This window comes from Tauraco erythrolophus, chromosome 4 (assembly GCF_009769465.1).
Source record: "Tauraco erythrolophus isolate bTauEry1 chromosome 4, bTauEry1.pri, whole genome shotgun sequence".
NCBI lineage: Eukaryota > Metazoa > Chordata > Aves > Musophagiformes > Musophagidae > Tauraco > Tauraco erythrolophus.
The window spans coordinates 56,884,203-56,908,531 of record NC_141468.1 but is presented as its reverse complement, the minus strand read 5'-3'; the positions used below and the strand labels follow the sequence as shown (position 1 = coordinate 56,908,531).

At 45.9% G+C, this 24,329-nt stretch overlaps 1 protein-coding gene across 1 annotated transcript; it reads left to right on the top strand.

Annotated features, from left to right (window-relative positions):
• Window positions 1-6,474: 6,474 nt before the first annotated feature.
• Window positions 6,475-12,414, top strand: HEBP1 (heme binding protein 1). The gene is made up of 4 exons (XM_086610988.1): window positions 6,475-6,599; window positions 6,763-6,901; window positions 8,429-8,609; window positions 10,420-12,414. The coding sequence occupies exons 1-4, from the start codon at window positions 6,522-6,524 to the stop codon at window positions 10,589-10,591; spliced, it is 570 nt and encodes a 189-aa protein (XP_086467114.1). The 5' UTR covers window positions 6,475-6,521; the 3' UTR covers window positions 10,592-12,414.
• The last annotated feature ends 11,915 nt before the right edge of the window (window positions 12,415-24,329 follow it).

Genomic DNA, 24,329 nt, shown 5'->3' with positions numbered 1-24,329 from the left:
TTGTATTGTGAAAAAAGAAAGTCCCTGTGCTTCTGCAAAAGCTAGGCTGAGCATCGTGAACAACATTTTTAAAAAAATACATCATCAGAGATAAATTAGATGTTGAGATGACAGGTGAGAGGTGGAGAAGGAGAGGAAAAAGAGAAATAAAGCAGTTACCAACATTTTTTGTCTCCACAGAGCAGAGGAAAGTCGAGGTCCTACGAACAGCCATCATGGTGACTCTTGCTCTTTTCCTCCTCTTCATCCTCTTGCCCTGCAGTAAGTCCCAGGAGGACTTTCTGGACCAGCATCAGAAATGGAACTACAGAGAAGGCGGTAAGAGGTGGTGGTGGGTCAGTCTGGGAGGCATTCGCTAACTCAGGGATGAAGGTTTGCCTGTTGTGTCCTGGGAGTGAGACATACAGTGCTCATTCATGAGTGCTCTTTCATGATTCCTGGGAAGCTGCTGAGATTTTTTGAGAGAAAAACAGTTTTAGGAATAATCAGCTGGAGTATCCAGTGGCAGAAGAAAACTCGAGCAATCAGAGGTGGAGAATTACACTGTGAGGGAGAGTTATCTGCTTTTTCATTTAGATCCTCCATATATTTAATATTTGGCATTTCATTGCAATTCAGTTCAAGTGATAGGGATTGGAATCAAATTTAGACCACTGGCTCATGTTTTCTTGTTCTGTCACTTTTTTTTTCCCTCTCTTCCATGGATGTCCTGCTAACCTAGCTGACAAGGTCAACATAGAAGGCATTGACAGCATTACCCAAACACTTGAGAAATGGGGAAACAGCATCTTCTGGCAAATGAAACACACCCTGCTGAACAACCCGAACACTTTACTGCCTGAGTTCGCCAGGTAATTCCCTTCATCTGGAGGTGGGATTCAGTCCTCTCCTGGGTGTCCTTCCTTGAGTGTGATTCATCTTCTTTGAGATGAACTTTCACATTGCTCAGTTGTGGGGAGATGAATCTCACTGTCTTAGTATCCGTTGTATTAGCAGCTCTGATTACTCTAGTAAACTGAATACTCTGCTGACTATCGTGAAACATTCTGAATCGCCATGTCTGTATTATAAGAATTATCTTAAAGAAAATTTAGGCTGTCATTGGCACCTTGCTTCTGTGAGAACAGGCTGGAAAAATGAATTGTGCTACAAGTCCACACATGGACTTGGCCACAGGGCAGGGAGATGCAGCTGATTTGGCCTGTGATCTTTCTGATTTCAATCTCTGTATCACCCAGATCGGAGAATGCTATTCACTAGTCCATGACCTCATATTTCCCCCCCTGCATTGCAGGAAATATTAATGATTGGGCACACTCACAAAATTTAATTTAATCTGAAATTTACAGAAACAGAGTGGGAAAGGCAATGAAAGAGAGAGAGGAGTAGGGAATACTAGAAACCTAAATATCACTTAAATCATACTTGCTCCTAAAGCAACTGTCCTCTTCCATAACTCAGCTTTCTCTTTAGGAAAAAGAAAAGCATATCTGTCCATAACTGCTAAGCATTGAACCAGTTGAAGGGGAAAAGCTAGAAGAATAAAATGTCACTCGTCAGAAGGCCGCACAATATCTGTACAAATGAGGGTTTCCAGAGGATACAGTCGACAGATTATATGCTGGCCTTTGGCATCAAGTGGATGTCTGCCTGACTGTATGGTGGCTGCTGCTATTAGCACAGAATTCATCACAACTTTCATGCTGCCAGTGCTGAAAATCATTGGTACCTAAAATCACCAGGGCCGATATTAAGTCATGTATTTGGAAAGCTCTAACTTCGGGGCAGGGAGATGTGATGAGACTATTCAGCCATGTTTCCTGCACAGGGCTTTGAATTAAGAGTTTGCTGCTAAGGACACAGGCCAGTCCATTAAAAATATTCAGGACTGGCAGTAATCCATGGAATTCACTGGCTGAGCCTCCATGTCTGCTCCTGGTGAACAGTGAGGCTAATGAATAATAATTAATATCAAGTACAATTAGAACAATCATCAGAGCTTCATAGCCCCCAAAGGGAGACTGAGAGGAAGCCCTCCAAGGGATGGGACATGGTCACCCCTAAACACACTGATGCATTAGTGCAGCCCTTGCCTTTCTGAATCCTGCTGTAAAACCTGTCTCTCCCCCTCCCTCAGCTCAGGCAGAGGCACAGCCTGGAGTGAGCCAGAGGCTGTGCGATCACAGCTGCACCACGGCACGCAGCAGCCTGCCCGTCATTGGGAAGTCCTCATAGGTGATCCCACACATTGCTGCTCTCTTTTTCTCTACCTTTGCTGGTTCCAGCCACACAGGATGGTTTTCATCTCCCCCCTTCAAGAAGGAGTGCTGTGAAGTGCTTCTGGGAACTCATAAACCAGCTGTTATTCTGCACCAAGCCAGCTGCACTTTGGTGGCAATGGAAAGAGCATGCGGGCCATGCTGGTCCCGAAGCTCGTGGTTTCCTGGGTTCAGACAGAGGCATCTCAGATGAGTTCCACCACCTCCTAAGGGTCAGAGTGGCTTTGGAACATTTTTTAATGGTTCCTTGCAACCTCCCCACCAACAAACAGAAGGTCATGGTAAATTATTTCACATGCTCAGGAGCGCTCCTCATACTGAGTTATTCTCCTGTATTACTCTCTCTGTAGTCTCCGCCCTGTCTCTGCAGCTGTGGACAATCTCATGAGGGAAGCCCAGTCGATAAGGAAAAGGCTAGAAGAACTGAACGAACGCCTCAATGTCATCAGCAAAACCGTCCATCCCATCCGACTGAACGCTCTGCAGAGCCAAAGGCGTGGAAATACTCAGCTGCGGAGACTTCCGATGCACAGGAGAAGGTTGTATGCTCGCAGGAGACCTCAGAGGAGTTAATTCTCTACCAGAAAAACAGGAAAAACTTTTTTTTTCATCTGCTTAAGCCTTTCTCTATGGGACACTGCTAGAGAGAATAAAGTAAAGCACATGCAAGGCAGCTTTACTAAGGAGACCAGAACTTCTGCGTTTTGTTGCTGCCTTTCAAACCTCGGCCAGTAGGTGAAATCTGACCCTGTTCTTCAGTGATGACTGTTTTGTGTCCCAGGCAGAATAGTTGACAAGCTCAGTCTACTTGAGTGTGAATACCTTCAGGCTATACACTTACTCTTTCTGCTTACCAGAGGAAGCTCTTTCTATAAAGATCAGGTGAATTTCTCTCTCTGTGTCATATTTTTACAGCACTCCATCTGACACAGCTGGGGAATTTGAACTTCAAAAGTGCTGAACACCTGATGAATGCAGAAAGATAGATTAGTGCTTTGCGCTTCCAGCTGGGCAGGGAGGAGGATCGGAAGCTATGTTTTAATATACAGCCTTAACCTATCAGTGCAAAGAATGCCCCGTTCACATGTTCAGAGAGTGGGTGGGGTTGGGTAACCTTGGTCTGTGCATCGTGTTTCAAGACTGAAGATGTGTCAGATTCTAGGGATCAAATGTGAACATCTATCTTCTACAAAGAGCCTTTTTTTTAGCTACCTGGAACTGGGCACTCAAAACCTTGTTATTCAGCAAATATGTTCAGTTTCCAGCACTCTGAAAGACATCACATTGACTTCTGCCAAGACCCTTGGAAAACAGGGGATGTTTTTTCAAAACTATTTAGATACCTAATGGCATAGATAGGTGTGTAGAAGGATTTTCCAAAACGGCTTAAGAGATAGTTCAGTCCCCAAAATCTCAGATAGTCATTCAATTGGTGACTAATTTGTAAAGTATCTTCTCCACATGCAAGCACTGGCCTCCACACGTTTTTCAACATCCTTTAGCATAATTAAGATCCGTAGAAAAGGAATAATTATGCAACTCAAGGACTTTGGTGCCTCAGGGGGTACCCAAAATACCCGCCTTTGGTTTTTCTTTGCCTGGGGCTTTCTGATGATAGAACTGGTGATAAAAAAACAGTGAAGAAATCAAGTTATGCACTGATCAGAGGATAGAGTGAGTTTGCCCTTCAGGTCTCTAAAGGTAAATCCGATACAGAGATTCCCATCCAGTATTGCAGCCAACTGCGTAGCTAAGATCTGCTGAATTCTGCAGGAGAGTCAGAGAGGAAAACAAACTATTTTTTTAAAGGTCTAGATGAAGCAACTTATGAGAACAAAAATAAAGAATGGATTATGTCTAAATGGTTGTGGGAAAGGCTGGCATGACAGTTGCTTTGTAAATGCTCTCCAATCATAAACAGTGAGGATGCAGAGTAGCTATTTAAGGATTCCCAAGGGCCTGAGTTTACGGAAGGAAGTTCAGTGACACTACAATAACCTCCAGAGGGAAAGAGGAAAAATTAGTTTCATATGAAATCTTTCAAAATGAACCAGAAGAAGTAACACAGTCAGCGTTCCGACTGTGACCTGGGAGCTGAGTGGGGGAGGTATGAGGAGTGTATGAGACAATCTGATAAATATTTCCCGGGTGTAAATTCTCTGAGTTCAGGTTTTCAGAAAATAACAGAACTCAAACTTGGAAGATTTTCTTTGGCTTTTGCTTGGGAATGTGAAACACTGCTTAATTAGACAAGGGAAAAATCAAGCCTGTGAAAAGGCTGATAAAAAGATACAGTTGTGCCTTTGGTGAAGTTGTCATCATAATTTCTCAGGAAATGTAGAGCATTTTGATCCCAGAATATATTTACCTAAATTACAAGGAATAACCGGAGAGAAAGGGCCCATCAACCTCCTCCTTGTTATTCAGCATTCAGAGCTACTAGGCCATGTTGTAGCATCAGCTGTACACTTGCACAGACTGCTGTCCCTCCGGCGGATGCTTTACACCCTTTGGTTGGGGCAGTAGGGATTGCTGGTCACTCTGGCCTATCTAGAGGAAGAATACTACATAAATATCAGCTTTCATGTTCATATTTTAGACATGGGCATTTTATCAGGCAACCTGAAGTTGTATAAAATCCAACCTGAAACAGAGAGGTAAGACTCCTGGCTCAGGGAAGTCCCTCAGTCGCCGACAGCTGGAGGTGGGTGGCCAGATCAGATGACTCATGCTTTTACTTTTTACCTAGAAGTCCACCATCAGCTTCTGTCAGAGACAGAGGACTAGGCAAGATGGACCTCTGCTCTGACCCAGTCCATGTATTTCTATACGGATAGGTGCAAATTGCTATTTTTGGAAAAATTCCTCAGCTCAATGGAGAAACACAATGTTTTAAAAGAGAACAAATAAGCTCCAGCATGCAATATATGTTACAATTTTGCACCTTCTTGCATAATCGTGAATAAACTAAGTTATATAAATGGTTAATAAATGACTAGATCTGTGTCCTTGTCACCACTGATAGCAGCAGCACCTGTCATTCAGTGACTCTATGAAAGTTCATGTCAGGCTTGAGCTCTGCTCCCCAATCTGAACATGGCCTGTTTGATCAGATGACCATGGTTAGCTACTTTAACTTCTTTATCTTTGCACCACCCTCTCTCTAGATGGAAATGCTTTAATAGCACTTTCTAAAAATCATTTTCTCCTTTGCTTTTTAAGAGTATAGTAAGTATAGTAAAGTTACACATCAGCTGCTTACACACCACTCGCTTTCTATTTGATGAGGCAGAAGTCCAGCTGAGCTGGCATCTCGAGGTGCCTCTGCCTCATCTGCCTGGGGAGGCTGGTCTGAGCCATGGCTGCGCCAGTGACCAGTAGTTGATTCCTCCCTCTGCTACCCTCTTCTTAAATGATCCTAGGCAAGGTGCTTTCTCTACCTGGCGCTTGTCCTTTGACATGGCTTATACAAGTAAAACCCACTTGCGATAATGAAGGATCCAAGTCCTCCGTGCACATAAATGAACCCACCTACATAAGCCATCCTAAGCCCCTTGTTGTGTTCATTCACGTATAGTTCTGCTAAGGGACCTGGCTGGAGCTTTAAACAGGGTTGACTGGCTGGGTTGTGAACATATGCAGAGGTCAGTGGAGGCAGAGCAAATGTGATGAGTCGCTTCTAATATCTACCCCCTATCTAAAGGTTACATCCACAGACATAGAGCACTGCCTTAAATTCAGTGTCTTAAAGCAACTGTGATCTCCCTCTTAGCTCTGTTTATTATTAAAATAATAAATAAATATTAAAAAAATTAATAAACTCTATGATATTGCAATTTCAGGAGAGCTGTGCCCCCCTCCCCCCCGCTATATATTACACAGTTTTGACAGTACTTCCCCTCCCATCTATTTTATTTCCTTCAGATTTCTTCTCTCCCCCAGATGAATACCACCCTCCCGCACTTTATTACACTTCATCACACTTCTCAGCGTCCTGCACCACTTCACCTCCGGGGCCGCCGCCTTTCCGCTCCCGCCGCGGCCCCTTCTCCCGCCCAGCCCGACCGATCCCGACTGCCACGGCCCCGCGCCCTCCCCGTCCCGCCCCCGCGGCGCAGGCGGCCCTTGGGCGCCCCCTGGGGGCGGTGCGCCGCGCTGCAGGCGGCGGGGCGTCTGCCGGGCCCGCCCACCTCGCCCGAGCCGAGCCGAGCTGAGCCGAGCCGGGCCGAGCCGAGCGGCACCATGCTGGGCATGATCAAGAACTCCCTGCTGAGCACGGTGGAGACATGGCCCTACCAGGTGCTGAGCAAGAGGGAGGAGGTAGGTGGCGGAGCGAGCGGCCAGGCTCGGTTCCCTCCGGGGTTTCGGCGGCGGCCGGGCCGGATGAGGCGCTGCGAGCGGGAGCGGCTGTCCTCCGGGCAGAGCTTTCCTCCCAGCCCGTCCAGGCAGCTCGCAGCTTCTCCATTCCCATCCCCTTCCCCAGGAGCAGCTCAGCTACGAGGAGAGGACGTGCGAGGGCGGGTGGTTTGCGGCGGTGGAGGTGACGGGGAAGCCGTTTGACGAAGCCTCGAAGGAAGGGGTGCTTAAGCTCCTCAAGTACGTCGGAGGAACCAACGATAAGGGTGAGAGATGCTCCTCACGGGGTTTGGCGGGTGTTTGTGGTTGACCGCCACTAGCAGAGCCTTGGTAAAAGCCGGATGGATGGTGGCAATGGCACCACAGACCCACCTTGCTTGTGGCACTGCGGATTTGTGATGGGGATAGCCCCTCGCTGGGTAGAATAAACTCGCCACAGGTTAAAGCGTGCCCAGCCAAGGCATGCAATGAGTCCACTTGTAATCCATCTCTATTTCAGGGTAAAATCTCAAAAATTATTTGAGCAGGAATGGGTTACCTTGGAGCTGGGATAACGTGAGGACGGGCACACCTGTATCTGTCACAGCTCCCTGGGTGAGCAGTAGCTGATGATATCCAGGGGGTGTGAGGCACTTGGGTTCTATGCTGTGCCCTTGTAGGCAGTGAAATAACTTCTATGACCTTGATATTTTGTCATATACTCTGATTATTTTTATTCATGAAAGGGTAATGAACAATAAGCTTGCTTTTTCATGGTACTTTGTAATGTTTTAGAATGGTGCTTCCAGGTGATTGCTTATAATTCTCAATTTACTAAAGTGTGCTCATCGGTAATCATCCATAGCAAGAGGATAAGACCAAAGACTAGTTCTGACGCATATACATTTGCTCGCATACCTTTCTCGGGCATCTGGTAGAGAGACTTGTGTAGTCTATATGGGAGCAGGAGCTGGATGCAGAGGGGAATGGCATTCACAGCAGCATGTTTTGGAAAGGTGGTGATCGGTGTTGCTGTGGGAGAAAGGGTGCCTTCTATAACGTGTGCCACAGAGATAGGTATGGTATCAACGCAAAAAGAATGAAAAAGATGGCTTGACCTCAACTGGTTCTGTGGCCGTCTGATCCTGAGGTTTGGAGGTTCTCTACTGCTGTAAGAAGAGGGAAAAAAATGTTCTTCAGTGTCATATGGTACCTCTCAGCAGTAACGAGCAGAAAAGAAGCATAGTGTTCCTGGAGTGGTGGACGGCATGGACAGTCCTACTGAAAGCTCTGAGTTTTGGGATACTGGAACATGTGGGATGTCTGGAAGCATTTGGAAGGGTTTAGGAGAAAGCTCCTGTCACCCAGCGTTGGCTATGGGCTCATCACTAAGTGCAGATGATAGTAATTTACATTGTGATGTGGATTTACTTGTGCCACTGACCTGCCCCAGAACTATAGACCCTGTTGTGTTAGAGGTGGTTTGTCAGAAAAGCAGAGTGTCTTGGTGACGTGAGCCTATATGATTGAGAGCCACACGAACAGGACCGTTAATAAAAAGCCATCCAGAGGTCACCTGGGGCCCTTATCTCCCAAGGTCCTTGTCCAGTCAGTGGAGAGAGAAGCTTGGCCCAAGCAGAAGCATAATGTGGCTGTTCTGCATGCCCCAGAGGATCCCACTCTTGACGGATTATACAAGAAGTTCAGTGTGAGGAGTTTTCCTAAACTAAAATTAGCTTTTGTGAACCCCCTGTTAATTCTGTGAGTTCTCAAGATCCTAGACTTCTTTAGTAATGTCTGTGTGTCTCTTTCAGGGATCGGAATGGGCATGACTGCTCCTGTCTCCATCACTGCTTTTCCTGCTGAAGATGACTCCTTACAGCAGAAAGTGAAGGTCTCTCTGCGGATCCCAAGCCAGTTTCAAGCCAACCCTCCTTGTCCTAGCGACGAAAGCATTAAGATTGAAGAGAGACAGGGGATGACCATTTATTCCACGTAAGGAACGCATCCTGGGATTTCCAGTCCCAAGTGCTGAGGTCTCTAGTGTTCTCTGAAGAGCAGTGCTGATTTTACCAGGTGACTTGCTGGACAAGGGGTACATGTGGCAGAAGAAGATGGAGGGGTCTTTCTAGGCTGAAGACAGGTGATTTATGTCATTGCTTATCATTGGTCATGCTGCACTGATTTGGAATATGGATTTTTTTTTCCACTTGAAAAACAAATGTGGAGGTTGGCCCTGAAGGGCTTTTTGTTTCACCTGGGGAGGTGAAGAGTAAGGGAGGGTGAATATGAATCATAGAATCACAGAATGATTTGGATTGGAAAGAACCTTAAAGATCATCTAGTTCCAACCCCCCTGCCATGGGCAGGGACACTTTCTACTAGATCGGGTTGATCAAAGCCCCATCCAACCTGGCCTTGAATACCTCCAGGGATGGGACATCCACAACTTTTCTGAGCAACCTGTTCCAGTGTTTCACCACCCTCATTATAAAAAATTTCTTCCTAATATCTAATCAAAGGTACTGACTTATTTCCCATCTCAGAAAACTATTGTTTTCCCCACTTTCTGGAATCAAGATGGTTTTTAGTCATCAAGGATGTCCTTTGGCGTGGTTCACATCAATCTACAGGTGTCAGCTGAAGCCTCACTTAGGTGGACCATGCCACAGTCCATCAGGGAAACAAACAGCCATTATATTGCTTCAAATCACCTTTGAATGTCTTGGCTGTTGACTGACAACCTGGACTTACACTAGCATCACAATAGCAATAAGCTCTTCACCTTGTATTTAACCCTTTGGATGTTCCCTTGCTTCCTTACTTGAAATACTTTAGCTGACTCTAAACTTTCTGGCTCTTCCCTTGCCTTCTAGAGCTGCCTGGCCTTTGCTGCAGGCGTGGGCTGCTTGCGCAAGAACAGGCTGTTTTGTCTCAAACCTTTGTCCTGAGGCAGGGCAGTGAGGTGCATGCTGATGTGGAAACAGTTCCTGTTGGTGGGAGGTCAACATAAACCAGACCAACTCCAGCCCACCCCTTTTAAATAGTATCATGAGCTGTAATTGCTGATGTCTCTGTTCCTACCTCCCCTTTTTCTTGGGCTAGCTAGAGTTTGGCTTCCCTGGCTTCCAGCATATGGGTGTTCACACTACAGTGAACATGGTTGTTGACAGCATTGGTGTAAGGACTCCAAGCTGAGCAGACTTAGAGATAACCTTGTGTTCTAGGAAGCTGTTCCTCTGATATGGCATTGATTCAAAGGGCAGGGCTGTTCTGCTGACTGATACATCTTCTGCTGACTGATATACGTAGGTCTGTTTGCGGGGGTCTGTTTGGGGTCTGCCAGTGGATGACTACACCCTGGCTGTGTAACCCTTGAGACTTGACAGCACCTGCATGAGTGCGTGTTGGTGGGCCCTGGACCAAAATGCATGGCTAAATATATTGTGGCTATATATTGTTCTCTCTGTCTACCTTTCTGTGCTTTGCCAGGACTGCATTAGTGATGGGTAATAGGACAAGAGGAAATGGGTATAAGCTTAGTCAGGGAAGGTTCAGGTTGGATGTCAGAAAGAATTTCTTCTCTGAAAGGGTTGTCAGCCACTGGAATAGGCTGCCCAGGGAGGTGGTTGAGTCCCCATCCCTGGATGTGTTTAAGAAAAGGGTGGATGAACTGCTTAGGGATATGGTTTAATGGGGGATGAGGGACAGTTGGACTGGATGATCTCTAAGGTCTTTTCCAACCTAGAAATTCTATTAAATTCTATGACTGCTCAACAGCTCTCCGTGTTCTGTTTCTTTGCAGGCAATTTGGTGGCTATGCCAAAGAGACGGATTACGTGAACTATGCTGCCAAGCTGAAGTCTGCTCTGGGGAGCGAAGCTGCATACCGCAAGGATTTCTACTTCTGCAATGGCTATGACCCCCCTATGAAGCCTTATGGGCGACGCAATGAGGTCTGGTTTGTGAAGGAATGAGCATCTGGCTCCCCATCGTGCTAATTTGCATTGATAACCTCCCCATCCTATGTTCCTGTCCTCTTCAGAATAAACTAATAATTTGGCAGAAAACCATCATTCCCTTCCTCCACACCTATGCCTTGGTCTTTTATGGACCAACAATTTTAGAAGAACATTGCAGACCCTCCTGACGGTCCTGCTCCTTCATTCCAGACCAGGTCCTCAACCACGCAGACTCCGGTGATCTCTCCAAGGCTCACTTTTGTCTCCCTCATGCTCTCAGAGTTCAATGCTGAGACAGCCAAAAGTACTTAATTAGCAAGACTGGTACCTGACAGGAGTCACGTCCAAGTGCTGGCAGACTATTAGTCTCACCTGAGATGGGCAGGGGAATGTGACGAAAGTGCATACAGGGACTTTTTTATCTTCTTGAGCTTGCTGCAGCTGTAAAATGCTGCTTTTATCTGTGCCATTTCAAAAGCAGTGTAAAGGGACATGCATTGCTCCCAATACAGCACGGTGAGATTAATCATCCTTTATATTGTCTCATAGCGTGCAGGAGAGCAACACTTCTGTCATCTGACTGGGAAATGTCATTTAGAGGAAGATGCAGGTTTCTGTTAGCAGCTGTCTTTCTGTCTTTCTGTTTGAGGTGAGACATTTTGAATGTGTTATGTCCTGATCTCAACTAGCAGCTGGACAATGTGAGCTGGAGATCCCAAGATCATTTCCTCACCTTCCTGTTGCTTGTGTGTAACATTTCTTTAAAACTAACCAACACAAGGGCCAAAGCTGAAATGTGTGTGGGAATCTATTGAATTAAAAAAATACAGGCTATGAAAAAAGCAGGTGGTTTCTGAGGGGCTACTCAGAGCAACTGTCTTAAAGGAGGAGTAAGGCTGTTCTTGAAAACAGGGATTTACATCAAATAATGAGTAGCCTTTCAGAAACTTCAAGTACAATAGTAAGGGCAGGTCTTATTTTAGGAAGACGGACAATGTTTAACTGTTAGCTAAAGTGCTGCTTTGATGCCTATCAGCTCTGCCAGAGAGGCAGCAGGATGGCTGTGGTGGGGACATGCTCACACACCATGCCACCGTGAGTGCCTGTATAATTCATTACCTCCACTAAAAGAGGTGAGCTTCTCTGATGCTAAGGTGCCTTGAAGTTCAGGCACTTTCCAAAAGCTATTTTCCCCCCTGGAGCTGAAAGAGAGGTTTGTCAGATGGCGTCCCAGGTTCTGGCTGGTTGAGCTGTTCGATGTGCGCCTGGTTTGTGAGAACAAATCTCAGCAGAAGAAGGAGAAAACCTGAGGTTCTGATGTGCCTTCCTTTTCTTTCTTGCTGAGCCATATAAGAGCTTTGCTGTGGACCTCATGAGAGTCACCTGTGCGCAAGAGCGGCTAGGCAGGATGGATAAAAAGAGCAGATACTGTTTAGTTTAAAAAAAAAAAACAAGGGAAGAGCTATTGGCTGCAGTTAGTGATTGCAGTGCAGGAGGAGTCAAAAGGGAAATCGAGGCGGACAAATAGTTAGGCTTTTGAAGGAGTTTTTTAAGGAGCAAAAGCCCTTCTGAGGCCATCCTTGAATCCAAAGGGACCTGTTAATTTTCCAGATTATTTTTACCTGTGTGGGTGAGGAAAGGAGGGGCACAGTACTGCCGGGTTTATACATTCCTGAATTCATTTTGGAACTTGTGTATAGGCTGTGGATATGGACCTTTCTGGCTACCAGTGATGAATGTCCTGCAATGATTAAAATCCTGAAATTTCTCAAAATTTGTCCTGTGAAATCTCAAATGTTAGAAAGACCAATAATAAACCTGGTACGAACACAGCTGCACATCTCAGCAGCATGTGGTGTTTGTTTTTTTTTTTTTTTGGTAACATGCATACACTCTTTCTGAGCAGAAAGCAAAAGCTTCTGACTCGATAGTGAGAGTAGTCACCTCTGTAGGCTCTGGCTGTGCAGCCCTGCTACTGGTCTTTTGCATGCAGTAGGCAGGGTACAGTTTCATAAACAGCGTTAACTGATATCAAAAGCTTATGCAAACAGAATTGCCTTTTCTGTACGAGCAAAGATGCCTGTGTTCTGTCTGCAGGTTTTTTTCTAGAGGTTTTAAACAAATAAAAAAATAACAGAACTGTGATTTACAATTTTTGTCCTGATCATTGACTTTGTGATGTCAGTGGGAGTTATCGATTTGAAATACTTTAGGTTGCAAATTTATCTTTCTGTTTGGGGTACTAATCATGTTGCAGCATCTATAAATAGTCATAATGCTTTTTCCAATAAATTGCTATTTTAGGTATCCTGGTGTGGCCCTGCATTATCTGTCTGTGCAAGGTGGGAGCTGATGGAGTAATCTCCTTCTTTGTTGGTTCCAGCAAATGAGAGGCTTTGACTGATATATTTGTGTTAGTGTAGAAACTAGGGGGCCTGCTTACCTTGGGATAATTTTGTGTTCACTTGTGTATTCCTGTGGCTAGGGTTCACAGACAGTGTTGTTCAGGCAAATATTCATGACTGATTTTCAACATGACCTTCTGTCCAGAAACATTAGACATATTGTCACACTGAGGTCCATCTGGCTCAGTGCCCTGGTGCCAGTGCTGGACAGTAGTGGACACCTGAGACAGATGACAGGATCAGTGCAACTGTGGGCTGATATCATAGAATCACAGAATGATTTGGGTTGGGAGGGACCTTAAGGATAATCTAATTCCAACCCCTCTGCCATGGGCAGGGACACCTTCTACTAGGTCAGGTTGCTCAAAGCCTCATCCAGCCTGGCCTTGATATCACCTCTAAATATTCCCCTGTCTTTAGTACAGTGTGGCTTAGGGATATTTTTTATTGCACTTGATAGACCCTGGTAGACTTTATCCTGTGCGTTTGTCCAGTTGCTTTTTAGACTAGGTAAGCTTACTATCTGTGGCATCCTTTTGTCCTATGGCAAGGATTTCCTGGTGTGTGGAAGGGCAGAAATACTCTTTGGCTCAGGGTTTCCAACAGGTTGTCTCTCTGCTCTGTAGGCAGCTGGGTCAGCCAGCTTTTTGATACGCCTCCATTGCTGCGGGTGCGTGTGTGTTTGGACAGCCAGTCTTGCTGTTGACATTAGAGGGTTTCCAGCAACCTCTTTGTGCTGGAGCCAGGAATCAGAGGTGCGCTCTGGATTTTGACCCGAGGCCAGCATGGTCACAGCTGCTCTGTCACACACAATTGACTCTTGAACTGATTTTTTTTAAAAAAAAAAGCTTTTTCTGTGCCCCCTCCAGTATTTGTTCTCTGAGGGATAATAGTGCAGCAGATTGCCTAGAGACCTCCTTGCTTCTCTTCTGTGTCTGTGCAGTGCCCTTCTTTGTCTCAAGCAAATGCTGAAATGGGGACATTTCAGTGCTTTTCAGGTGTTCCATGAGGAGCCAAGACATAAACTGTGTGTGGATTTAAGACAACAGTGCAAGGGAGACTGGAAGGTGGACATTTCTTCTTGCTTAGGCACCTCGGCGCTGTCGGCCGCTGCCTTGCTGGGTTGTTGGGACATGGTGCGTGTGTGCAGCAAAGGCTGCATCACTGCCCAGGTCCCCTCTCCCATCACCTCGCTCAGTGGTGAAGAGGAGCACCTCCATGGCTGCCTGCTGGGTTGGATGGGTTCAGTGGGGTGACGGCCTTGGGAATTATCTCTGCCTTCCAGAGACAGGAGTGGCCTCGCTGCTAAGTAGCAGCTGGGCAGGTCCCTCCCAGTGCTGTGCAAAGCAGCGCTGTGATGGTGATAGGGCTGGCAGCAGGAAGGGCCACATTTCGGCAGAACCAAATTCAAAAGCATAGTCTTAATGGGAATCATACACATGCCATGTAGATTTAGCTGTGCTGGATACACCAGCTTCCTAAACCACCTGTTGTGGTTTAGGCTAGCTGGCAGCTACACAACTGCTCGCTCACCCTCCTGCACCTCTAGGGGATGGGGAAGAGAATTAAAGGGGAAAAGAGAAAGAGACCCATGGGTTGAGATAAGAACAATTTAATACTACTACTACTAATATATGAATAAATAGATATATGTATAGTGATAATAATATATATAAATAAGTGATGTACAGTGTAATTGCTCACCACCTGGTGACCAAGGCCCATTCCGTCCCGGACTAACAATCCTGAAACAGATAAGTCCAGACACCACAATCCTGGATGAGCAAGAGGCCTGAAAAGAGAGCAAGAGAGAGACAGCACTCCCAGACTCCAAGAATGAGAGCCCCCGGAAAAGCAAAAGCCCTTCTTTCTTGCCAACCCTCATCTATATACTGGGCATGACACTGCATGATATGGAATACTCCATTGGCCAATTTGGCACTCAATCCTAAATCTAAGTTCAAATCATAAGGGCAGTTGCGGACCCTTTGTCCCAGCTATGCTCTCCCTCAGCCTGCTGTGCACCTGCACACTGGCAAAAAATGAGAAGCTGAAAAGTCCTTGAGGTTTTGGTGCCAACTATAAATATCATCATGCTATCAACATTCTTCTCATAATGAACCCCGGACTAAAACCAAAACAGAGCTCTTCTAGCTGCTAAAAAGAACTGACTCTGTCCCAGCTGAAACCACGACACCACCCCACTTGTTAGTAACATAATCTGTGAGAGTTTTCCTGCTGGCCTCAATGGTGGCAAACCATATATATTTATATATATGTACATGTGTATAAATATGTACATATGTATGTGTGCATGCGTAAGTACATGTGTATATATATAGTGTATATGTAGGTGCCTCCAGACCCCCTGCTTTGATCTATTGGTTGGCTTCTGCCATCACTGAATAACTTGCTAATGTGAATACAGCCACAGGGTGAACATTTGCAAACCAAGGTTTTAAGTCTGCTAGAATGAGAGCTTTGTTAGCTTTGGAAAGAAATACTTTCTTTTGTAGACACATGCCTAAATATATCTAACACTGCATTGAGAAGACAGCAGCCTTTATAAAAGAGCTAATTGGTTAAGTTGTCCATACAAATCTGGCCAGACTTACAATACTCTAGTCACTTTGAGGGGATGGGTTATTTATGGTGAACGGGGAAGTAACATCATTATTTCCCCATTTTCATCAATCACCATGGCAAAGGGGGTGTGAGCAGCTATTGTGCTTGTGGTAGCAAATCTTCAGCTTTGCAAGGCTGCCCAAAGGCGGTGGAACAGGGGAAGAAGATGGTGGCTCCTAGCTCACATCATTCCTCCTACAGTAATTACAATAATACCTCTTTTACAATAGCACTCTGAGCAGCCACTCTCTTTTTCTGTGACAGCATTTCAGCTGCACTGAGCTAAAAAAGAAATGCATCTCTTTTAACAGAACCATAAGTAGCTTTGGATGTATAACGCCTCTATAAAACTGCTTGGCAACGTGATTTATTGGAGCAGGATCTGTGGTAAAAGTGACTTCTTTGACAGTAACGGATGAAACACTTCCAGTGTAGCTACTCTGTCTCTGCTTGGTGCCTATGCCAACAGCAGGCTGGTTTTGTCAGCTCATTCATAATCTGTGCTTTTCTCGCAGCAGAATCTGTTGCACAAGACAGGTTTCAGCCATGGCAGATGCTTTTTTCTCCAGTTCTCTGTGGGAGCTGCTGCAGAAGATGGGTCAGTGCAAATGCTGCTTGATTCCTAAGGTGCTGTCTGTCTAATTCCGCATCCAGAGCCCATGCCTAGGTGAAAGTTGGGTGCACGCCTGTCCCCTACCCCTCACTGCTGCCCACCCCTCAGTTTCTGTGAGGAGAAACTTGTGTGAATGGGGTGGAAGGAGCTGCAGTGTTCTGAGACTGAGTGTGGGGTCTGGCTGATCAGCAGCCCGAGGTCCCGGCACAACCTCAGGCTTATCTTCTGTGCAATCCGGGTGAGAAGACTGGGTTCAGGAAGCTGAAATTAGGTGCACAGATTTCTCAAAAGCACAAATGGAAGTCAAACATCCCCAAAACAATATCCTGAAAGATACCACTGGGATTTAGTGCTTCAATGTCTTTGAGGTTCTGGATTCTCATGCATATGGATCAACTCACTGCCATGTACCAAGCACAGGATCAGGTAAGTGCCTCCCGTTTTACATCCCCTGCAGCCCAGCCTGCAGTGCGGACGTGGAAACGCCTTGGCCCTTCTCCTACTCTGAAATCCCATGAGCTGATGCAGCTGGACATCGTAAGCTGTGAGCCTCCCACCAACCCCTCTTGCTTTGTGGGACTAAGAAGCAGCAGAGATGCTTTGGAGCTGTGAGGCCATTGAGAGGCAGCGGGCGTGGGAAAGCCGTTCCTCAGCCATGCGCTGCAGCACCCCGACCTGCGTCATGACTCAGGTGTCAGTGTGGCCTTGGGTGTGCGGTGTGATGCTGGCAGCATGACCTGACGCTGGGGCTGCCAGTGGTGGGACAGCAGAGCTCATGCCTGTGCTGTAGGGGCAGCTGCATCACCCTGCCTGTGCCTGCCCGTGGAAACTAAGTGGGCTCGGGTCTAAGTGAGGCGTGTGTTGGGGAAGTGTCTTCTTCAGCACATACTTCTGTATCCCAAAAGAAAACAGAGAAGTGTTGCCATGGCAACTATTCTCCCTTGAGTATTTTTCCAGAGCTTTCCAAACTCATCTGTTTTTTTTTTATATCTCTAGTGCTTAATTTAAGGCCTTTCCTAATTGAAGTCCAAAGAAGCAATTGAAGCGTCTTCTGCCATTGACAAAAAGTTCAGTCACCTTCCCACATGACTGATGAAGTACAAGATCAACAGCATTGAATGTTGCTGCAAGTAAGAGAGGAGAGAATATGAAATTTGAAACATGTTGTACTCAGACAAATTAAACAAATGAAACCTTTGACCCAAAGCAAAGCATTGAAATAAAAGGTAGTGTACAGCATGACAGTTTTGGGCACCCTTTCCTTCTGGCAGATCTTTCTAGCTGTTTGGTCATTGATTGCAGAGTTTCTCAATCCTCTTTATGACTCAGCTTTGCAAAAGAACATCTTTCCAAATCAACATGTGCTGGCTCATTGAAACCTCTTTCATGAGCCATGGTATTATTTAGCCAGGGTACCTCGAAGGGGTACTCGAAGGGTTACTGCAGTGGTGTTTATTTGAGGTAATTAAGTATGTGTAAAACCTATTCCTCTCATTCTCCAATGCCTTGCTTCCAGCTGCACACTGGTACCTGTGCGTCAGAAACCCAAGCTGGAGGAGGAGGAAAAATCCTGTGGAAATGTAGGAGGGAGATGGTTGATGCCCTGGTTGTGCTGTCTCAGGGGAGAGTAGTGTGAGGCTGAGTCAGCCTCGGGTGCCCCATAAATCATGTGCTGGCCCTTTGCCTTGGCAAATGTTGGTGGGGAAGGGGAAACAGCCAAATCCCTTCCGATATGGGTTTATGCTGTGATGACTGCAACACAGTTAAACATAGAAGAGGAACCAAAGATGCCTCCCAACTTCTCCAGCGCTGCCTTGAGCCAGACCCTGTGTCCTCCCTACAGCAGGGCCCAGAGAGGAAAGATTTCCCTGGAAATCCCCAGCATGACTCTGCTCCCTCTGTGTTGCCATCTGCTTTGCGCAAGACTTTGGTGTACGCCTTTGTGGAGAGCAATGCTTTTCCTCTGAGGACATCCTCGCGCTGCTTCCCAGAGGAGGCTAAATCCTGAGGCGTGAAAGCAGCTGAGACTGCTCTGAGCACCCCTCCCAGCCCTGGGGAGGGGAAAAAACAGAAATGCTGATTTTATGAGATGCTGCGTCTTGGGAGCCTGGCCTAAAACACCCTCCAGTTGGGAACATGCCTGGCTGATTTCCAAACAACGAAAGCAGTCCCACAGGTTTTGGAGTGCTTGCTTGATCTGAATGAGGAAACACAGTTTGGAGCAAATAGAGCTGGAAAAAATGGGTACAGTTCCAGGCACACTGAGTGCCCAGGGGTGGTTTTGTTCTTCTCAGGTGTATTTGTTGGTCTGAGCGTGTGTTAACCCTGATGTAGCTTCATGCCTCTCCCATCTCCCTGAGCACAGCAGTGGCACTGCTCGCCTTTGGGGCAGGCAGTGCCCTTGTTCCTTGCTTCGCTCCTCTGATGCATGCTGATGATGCCAGGCATGGTCAGTATCAGCTTTTTCATAATTGCACAGGAGATTTCTCTGGATCCAGAAATGAAGGGCAGATCTTGAACCAGGGGAGTCGTTTGGCTGGAGACAGCTCCCCATAATGCTGGTTTGTTAACAGGCAGCAGGAGTTCATTTATTTTACATTGTGATGGTGCTATTTCTGAACAAGAGGGAAAAACAAAAGTTTTTTCTGTAGCATATAATTTAGGTTTTGGCTTTTAATTTTTTTTTTTTATTTTGAATGCAAGCCCAGAATGCACAGAATGTAGCAAAAATTGCATGGATATGAACAGGGATTTTTGTTTCACCTTTCAAGTTACTCCTGCTCTTGATGCTAAGGCAGTAGCATTTGAAAAGGCTCTGGATGTTTTCCCTTTCCCTGGAAATAAATATGTGAAAATAACAATCCTGAAGAAACACTGGAGGCACCTGCTTCCAGATAACTCTACTGAAAGAAACAATATAGGACGAGGCACATCATGGAGATGAGGAGGCTGTCCTGGGAACTGCCACCCAACCAGAGAATTTCCCAGTGACTGCAGCTCCCTGTCCTGGGAGACGAAGCAAGGGGATGAAGGGGAGCTCCCCAGACAGTCCTGATGTGAAGATAAACACAATTGTTTTCCAAAATGTTTGATCTCATAATCCACCAACTCATTTATCATAAATACCCATTGCACAGCTCACTGTTATGACAAACTCTCCTGGAATGAATCCAGTTTCAGAATTATGACAAGCTACAACTGATGTGTATTCCCATGGCTATAGACAGAGAGCTGCTACTCAGCAACAAATGAGCCACCAAGTGCCATAAAAATAGCCCCTTCGGCATTATTCAGTGTTTAGGAATTGTTGTTTCATAGAGGTAAAAATGGATCGGTTTTGTCACAAAATATGCATAATATGTATTCACAGCTTTATAAATAGCATTTATGAAATTATGTGTATAATTTTATCTTAAATTGATGCTGAGCAAACAGACAAAACAATCGACGAGCTTAGCACACAAGTTTTGTTCTGAGGAGAAATCTTGATTGCTGGTAACACTTTAGATAACTAAGAATTTTGCCTTAGAAGTGCAGATGTCAAAAGAGACCTTCCTCCCTTCTTTTACTTCCCCCCCCCCCCGGCCGCCTCCTTTTCTTTCTTTAGGACAGCTTTAGGGAAAATATTTGAAATTACTGCTATCATGGCAAATGTGATGACTCTAAGCTAAAGAAGCAGACCAGGCCAGAGTTACACCCCATACAAATTAATTTCACAGTTTTAGCTATTCCGTAGGAGAGAGGTTTCCAAATGCAGGGTTGTATATCACTTGAGGTCCCAGCTCTTGCACGTGGAACCACAAATGTGGTAGAAATTCAGTTGCTGAAATGGGGCTCCGAGCCAGAACTGGGCTCAGTAGCTGGGACATAACTTGAATTGGCTCTTAAAGGAGCATTTGGGGACCATGCTTTGCAGCTTCCTCTCTTGTTATTCTGCTTCCTTTCATCTCACTTGCCTTTGCAGCACTGGTGTGGGGACGAAGCATTTGTATTGATGGGTGAGGAAGATGAGGTCTCATTGGAGGCTCCTGGGCATCTTTCCTTTCCTACTTACTGGCTCTGCTGAAAGGGAGCAGATAGAAATATGAAGGCTTTACTGCTGCCCTGCCCCAAGCTTTCCTGTGTGCCCTCTTTCCTCTGGAGCCCAGCTGCAGGCTGAGGGTCCTTCTTACCTTTAAAGGTGCTCAGTCACATCCCATAGTGGCCAAAGCCCTAGGGAAGGATAGGAGCTAGAGGTGGGGAAGGCGGTATCTGGGGAAAAACTATTGCAACATTGGAGCGATAATGCAGCAGAACTCAATGTGAGGCCTTATAGGAGAGGACAATAGTTCTATTTGAGAACAGAACTGTTTTTTATTCACTCACACTTGCACATCTGTACTCATAAGCAGTGGGATGCCAGCATCCAAGTGTTAGTTTACTGTGGGTCAGATTGCCATGGCCATCGCTGATAGTCTGAGTTGGGGACTACCCTCCAGAGGAGCGACCCGCGGCCGGACGGGAAGCGCAAGATGAAGAACTGGATGCACGTGCTGGAGGATGGCACCCCCATACAACATCATGTTTCAGAGCTGTGTTTGTGGAGTCTCAGGACACAGTGCATAAGCAGACATGGTTGTCCTGTCCTGACCAGAGGTGATGAGGCAGTTTAAAAGCGGGATTTAGCGACTGAGAGAGGAGAATAAAATGGGCTTCCCAGAACAGTGCAACATCACAAGACAGCAACTTCACTTAAACTCTGAAATAATTTAAATTCTAATGCTTTTCCTTAAAAATCAGTTTTAAAAAAATCCTTTTAATGAAATACGATTTTTTTAAAAAAAAAGAATCTTAGAATAGTACATTTAAAAAACCCAACCAATTCATTTTTTCATATGATTTGACAAAAGTCAATAAATATTTCCTGGGGAAAATTATATCCCTCTTAACATTTTACTGAAATTATCAAATGGTTTCCAGGACAACTTTCCAACAGCACTAGGATTCACATTTCTAGTTCTTGAGAGGTCAAGGAGGTCTTGGTCAGAGAAATCAAGAGACAGACAAAAATGTCAGAACTGCGCTTTGATGTTTTCCCACCTCTTGCTAAAGCAAGAAATATTGCCTGTTAATGTGATAAAAAGGAGTGAGACTAGCAGGGGACTTATGCCCTTCTGGAGACATGGTGTGCAAGCTCTCCTCCAAGTTCTCTCATGCTATTTCCATGGCAACTCCATATAATGATAACTCCCACTGATTTTCTTCTTTTATCTGTTATTTTGGTCTCAGATAGTGATGGAACTAAGGCATACATTTCTTTCACACTATTTGATGCCCATCACAGCCAAAAGTAAATAATGTCCTCATTCTTCAGACCTTTAGGAAGCACAACTAGTTCACAGTGCTTTTGGGAATTCACCTGCAGAGCTGGATGGAGCTGAGACAGGAAAATCAGCATTACAGATGCTCAGGGGAAGCTGGAAAGGATGAACACTCACTGTCAGGATAAGGTGACAGGATTCCATCCTGCTCCTTCCTTTCTCCTCCCCTTGGCCAGGGTACCAGCTGGAGGCTAAGTAGGAGGCCATGGTGCAATGGGAGGATGGATGATTTGGGTGCAGGGAGCTGCATCTCAGCCTATGGAGACAGGAGGTTGCTCTGCCTTACTGGAAGATACTCCCATCCCCCCCGCTGTCTGTTCATGGTTGCATATCTGGTCCAGCTCATGAGACAAGGGACAGGAGCTTCTTCTAGGCAGAGCTGCAGCCAAAGAAACCCTTGACCAAGTGCCTGTAGCCCATGACTTCCTTCCTCTTACGAAATCTCCGCAGCAAGCTGCTGCTGGCTAATTTTACATAGCAGAAGTGGCAGATGTGCAGCTTGTTCTGGGAAACCTGTCCTTGTTTCATCTAGCTAATAAAACAGGACAGGACAAATTGTCAGGGCTGAGGGAGGGAGTCCACAGAGAGCCTCGAGTCCAGCTGCCAGCACAGGCTGCTATTCAGTCAATGCCAGGGAGGACAGGACGGTCTGAACAGGGAGGACTATCCGAAGCATCCCCTTACTTCATGTCATGAGAGCATCCATGTGTTTCGGCTCTCCTCATTTCTCGCTACAGAGATTCCCATTTAAGCAAATGATCAGTGCCAGCTGAAAGGGCATGCTCCTTCAGGAAGGGACCTTAAACCACACTGACTTACGCTGGATATTAGTGCCTCTTCTGAGTAAAGCTGTAGATCAGAAGAGCCGTCCTACTCTGTTCAGTCTTCTCTGTCCTGTAAGCCAGATGTTGGTGAGAGCTTTGCTGGGTCTCAGGCTGTTTTAACAGATGGAGAGGCTAATGATGCAAGAAATTACTCAGTTCTATGGGTGCAGAGAGGTTTGCAAGGATGGGAGCACGTCAAGGATCAATGCCACTCTGCTGTGACAGTGGTCAGAGCAACTTCATGGAGCAGTGGGAAAGATGGCACTGTGCCCTCAAGGACCATGTCCCACGGCTGAAGTCACTTGGGATTTGTGTTGCTCACTACCTTGGATAGGTGAACCAAGAGGCTCCATACAGTCTCCCTGCCTGGCTCCTCACCGCCTCACTGGGTCCCTCTTCCTTCCACCCTTATGAAGAGACTGGGACAGTTTCAGGTCTGAGATCTTTCACTGCTTGCCTTCACCTCGTCAACACCCAATGACAAGAGTTAATTCTAAGGAAAATGGAAAAGGAGCCAAAAACTCAGTGCTATGATTAGCCCCTGCTCCCAGCTTAGACAATGCACTTGCTGGTTGGGGCTGGTGTCCATCACTGCCTGGATAACCATGAGCCACCGGCTCAGCTAGGGTCCCAGCCTGTGCGTGTGTGAGATGATGTGTGTTTGCAGGAGCTGGTTTGGCTCAGCCTCCAGCTCCCCTGCAGTCACCTCTGAGTCAAATCAGGGGACTGCAGGCACAGGAAATTATCCAGACATCATGTCCACTAAAGGGAAAGGAAAGAGGGATCAGTAGCCTGAGTCTTTACCTGGAAGCAGCCCAGGTTTGGATCTCTTCTCTGAGTGACACAGAGCAACTCACCTGGCCATGAGGATGAGCAGCCATCTAGGCACAGTGAAAGTCTGCTCTTGACCTTGTGCCCTGAACATAAGGAACAGCATTTCCCCATCCTGCTGGTATAATGGAAGGATAAACACATGAAAGATCTCCTCCAGGACTCTTAGCAGCTCAATAGACACACCAAAAACGCAATCTGAGCATTATTAAATGCCAGATCTGAGGTCACCAATATGAATTCAAGCTCAGCACCTTGTCCACACGTATTATGATGATCCCATCAATCACAAACAGTTCCCTATCCCCCAGAGTAGAACTAGGTTCGAGGCAGTGGGGTTAAACACAGCAACAGGTCTCTTCTAAGAGGGAAGCCACAAAGACACATTTCTAAACTCCTTGTACAAAATGTATCCAAAGTTCACTGGGTTTTATTTCTTAGGATGTTGCTATGACACATATACCCATAAAAATGATTCTTTCCAGCCTTAGACATACAGAGACCTCTAGAGTGAGAACTAAAGCCAAAGAAACTTTTGTCATTGATTTCACCAGCAAGAATTTAACTTTTTTGTCCCAGATTCTCACTTCAAATGTATCGTCATGCTTCTATTAATTTGAAGTGAGCATTGTATGCACAGTTGGAGGCAGAGCATGCCCAAAAAGCTGATTACGTTTGAAGAGTGCGCTGTGAAAGAGAAATCAGGCGAGACACTGTCAAGGGTTTCATCTCTTTGGGATCCTATAAAGGAGCATGCAGCTTCTTTCAGCATTTCCCCATTCATTCAATATAGACAAAGTTGCTTCCACTTTTAGAGGTTACCATCAGACAATGAAGACAAATGATATTCAAAGAAAGGCATGATGCATAATGAAACTTGCAGAGAGGACCCTCCCTTCCTCCCACCCCACAGTTCTCCAGGATTTGGAAAGAATCCCTTGTAGTTAGAGCCAAGGCTGGACACCTCAGTTTTTCTGGCTTTAGGACTCCTCCTGTTGGATGAAAAATATGGCGGCCACCAAGACACGAAACACTGATCTGCTGTGAACTCACTCGAGCAGTTTTAATAGGTTAAAAATGGTTCATGATCTATCT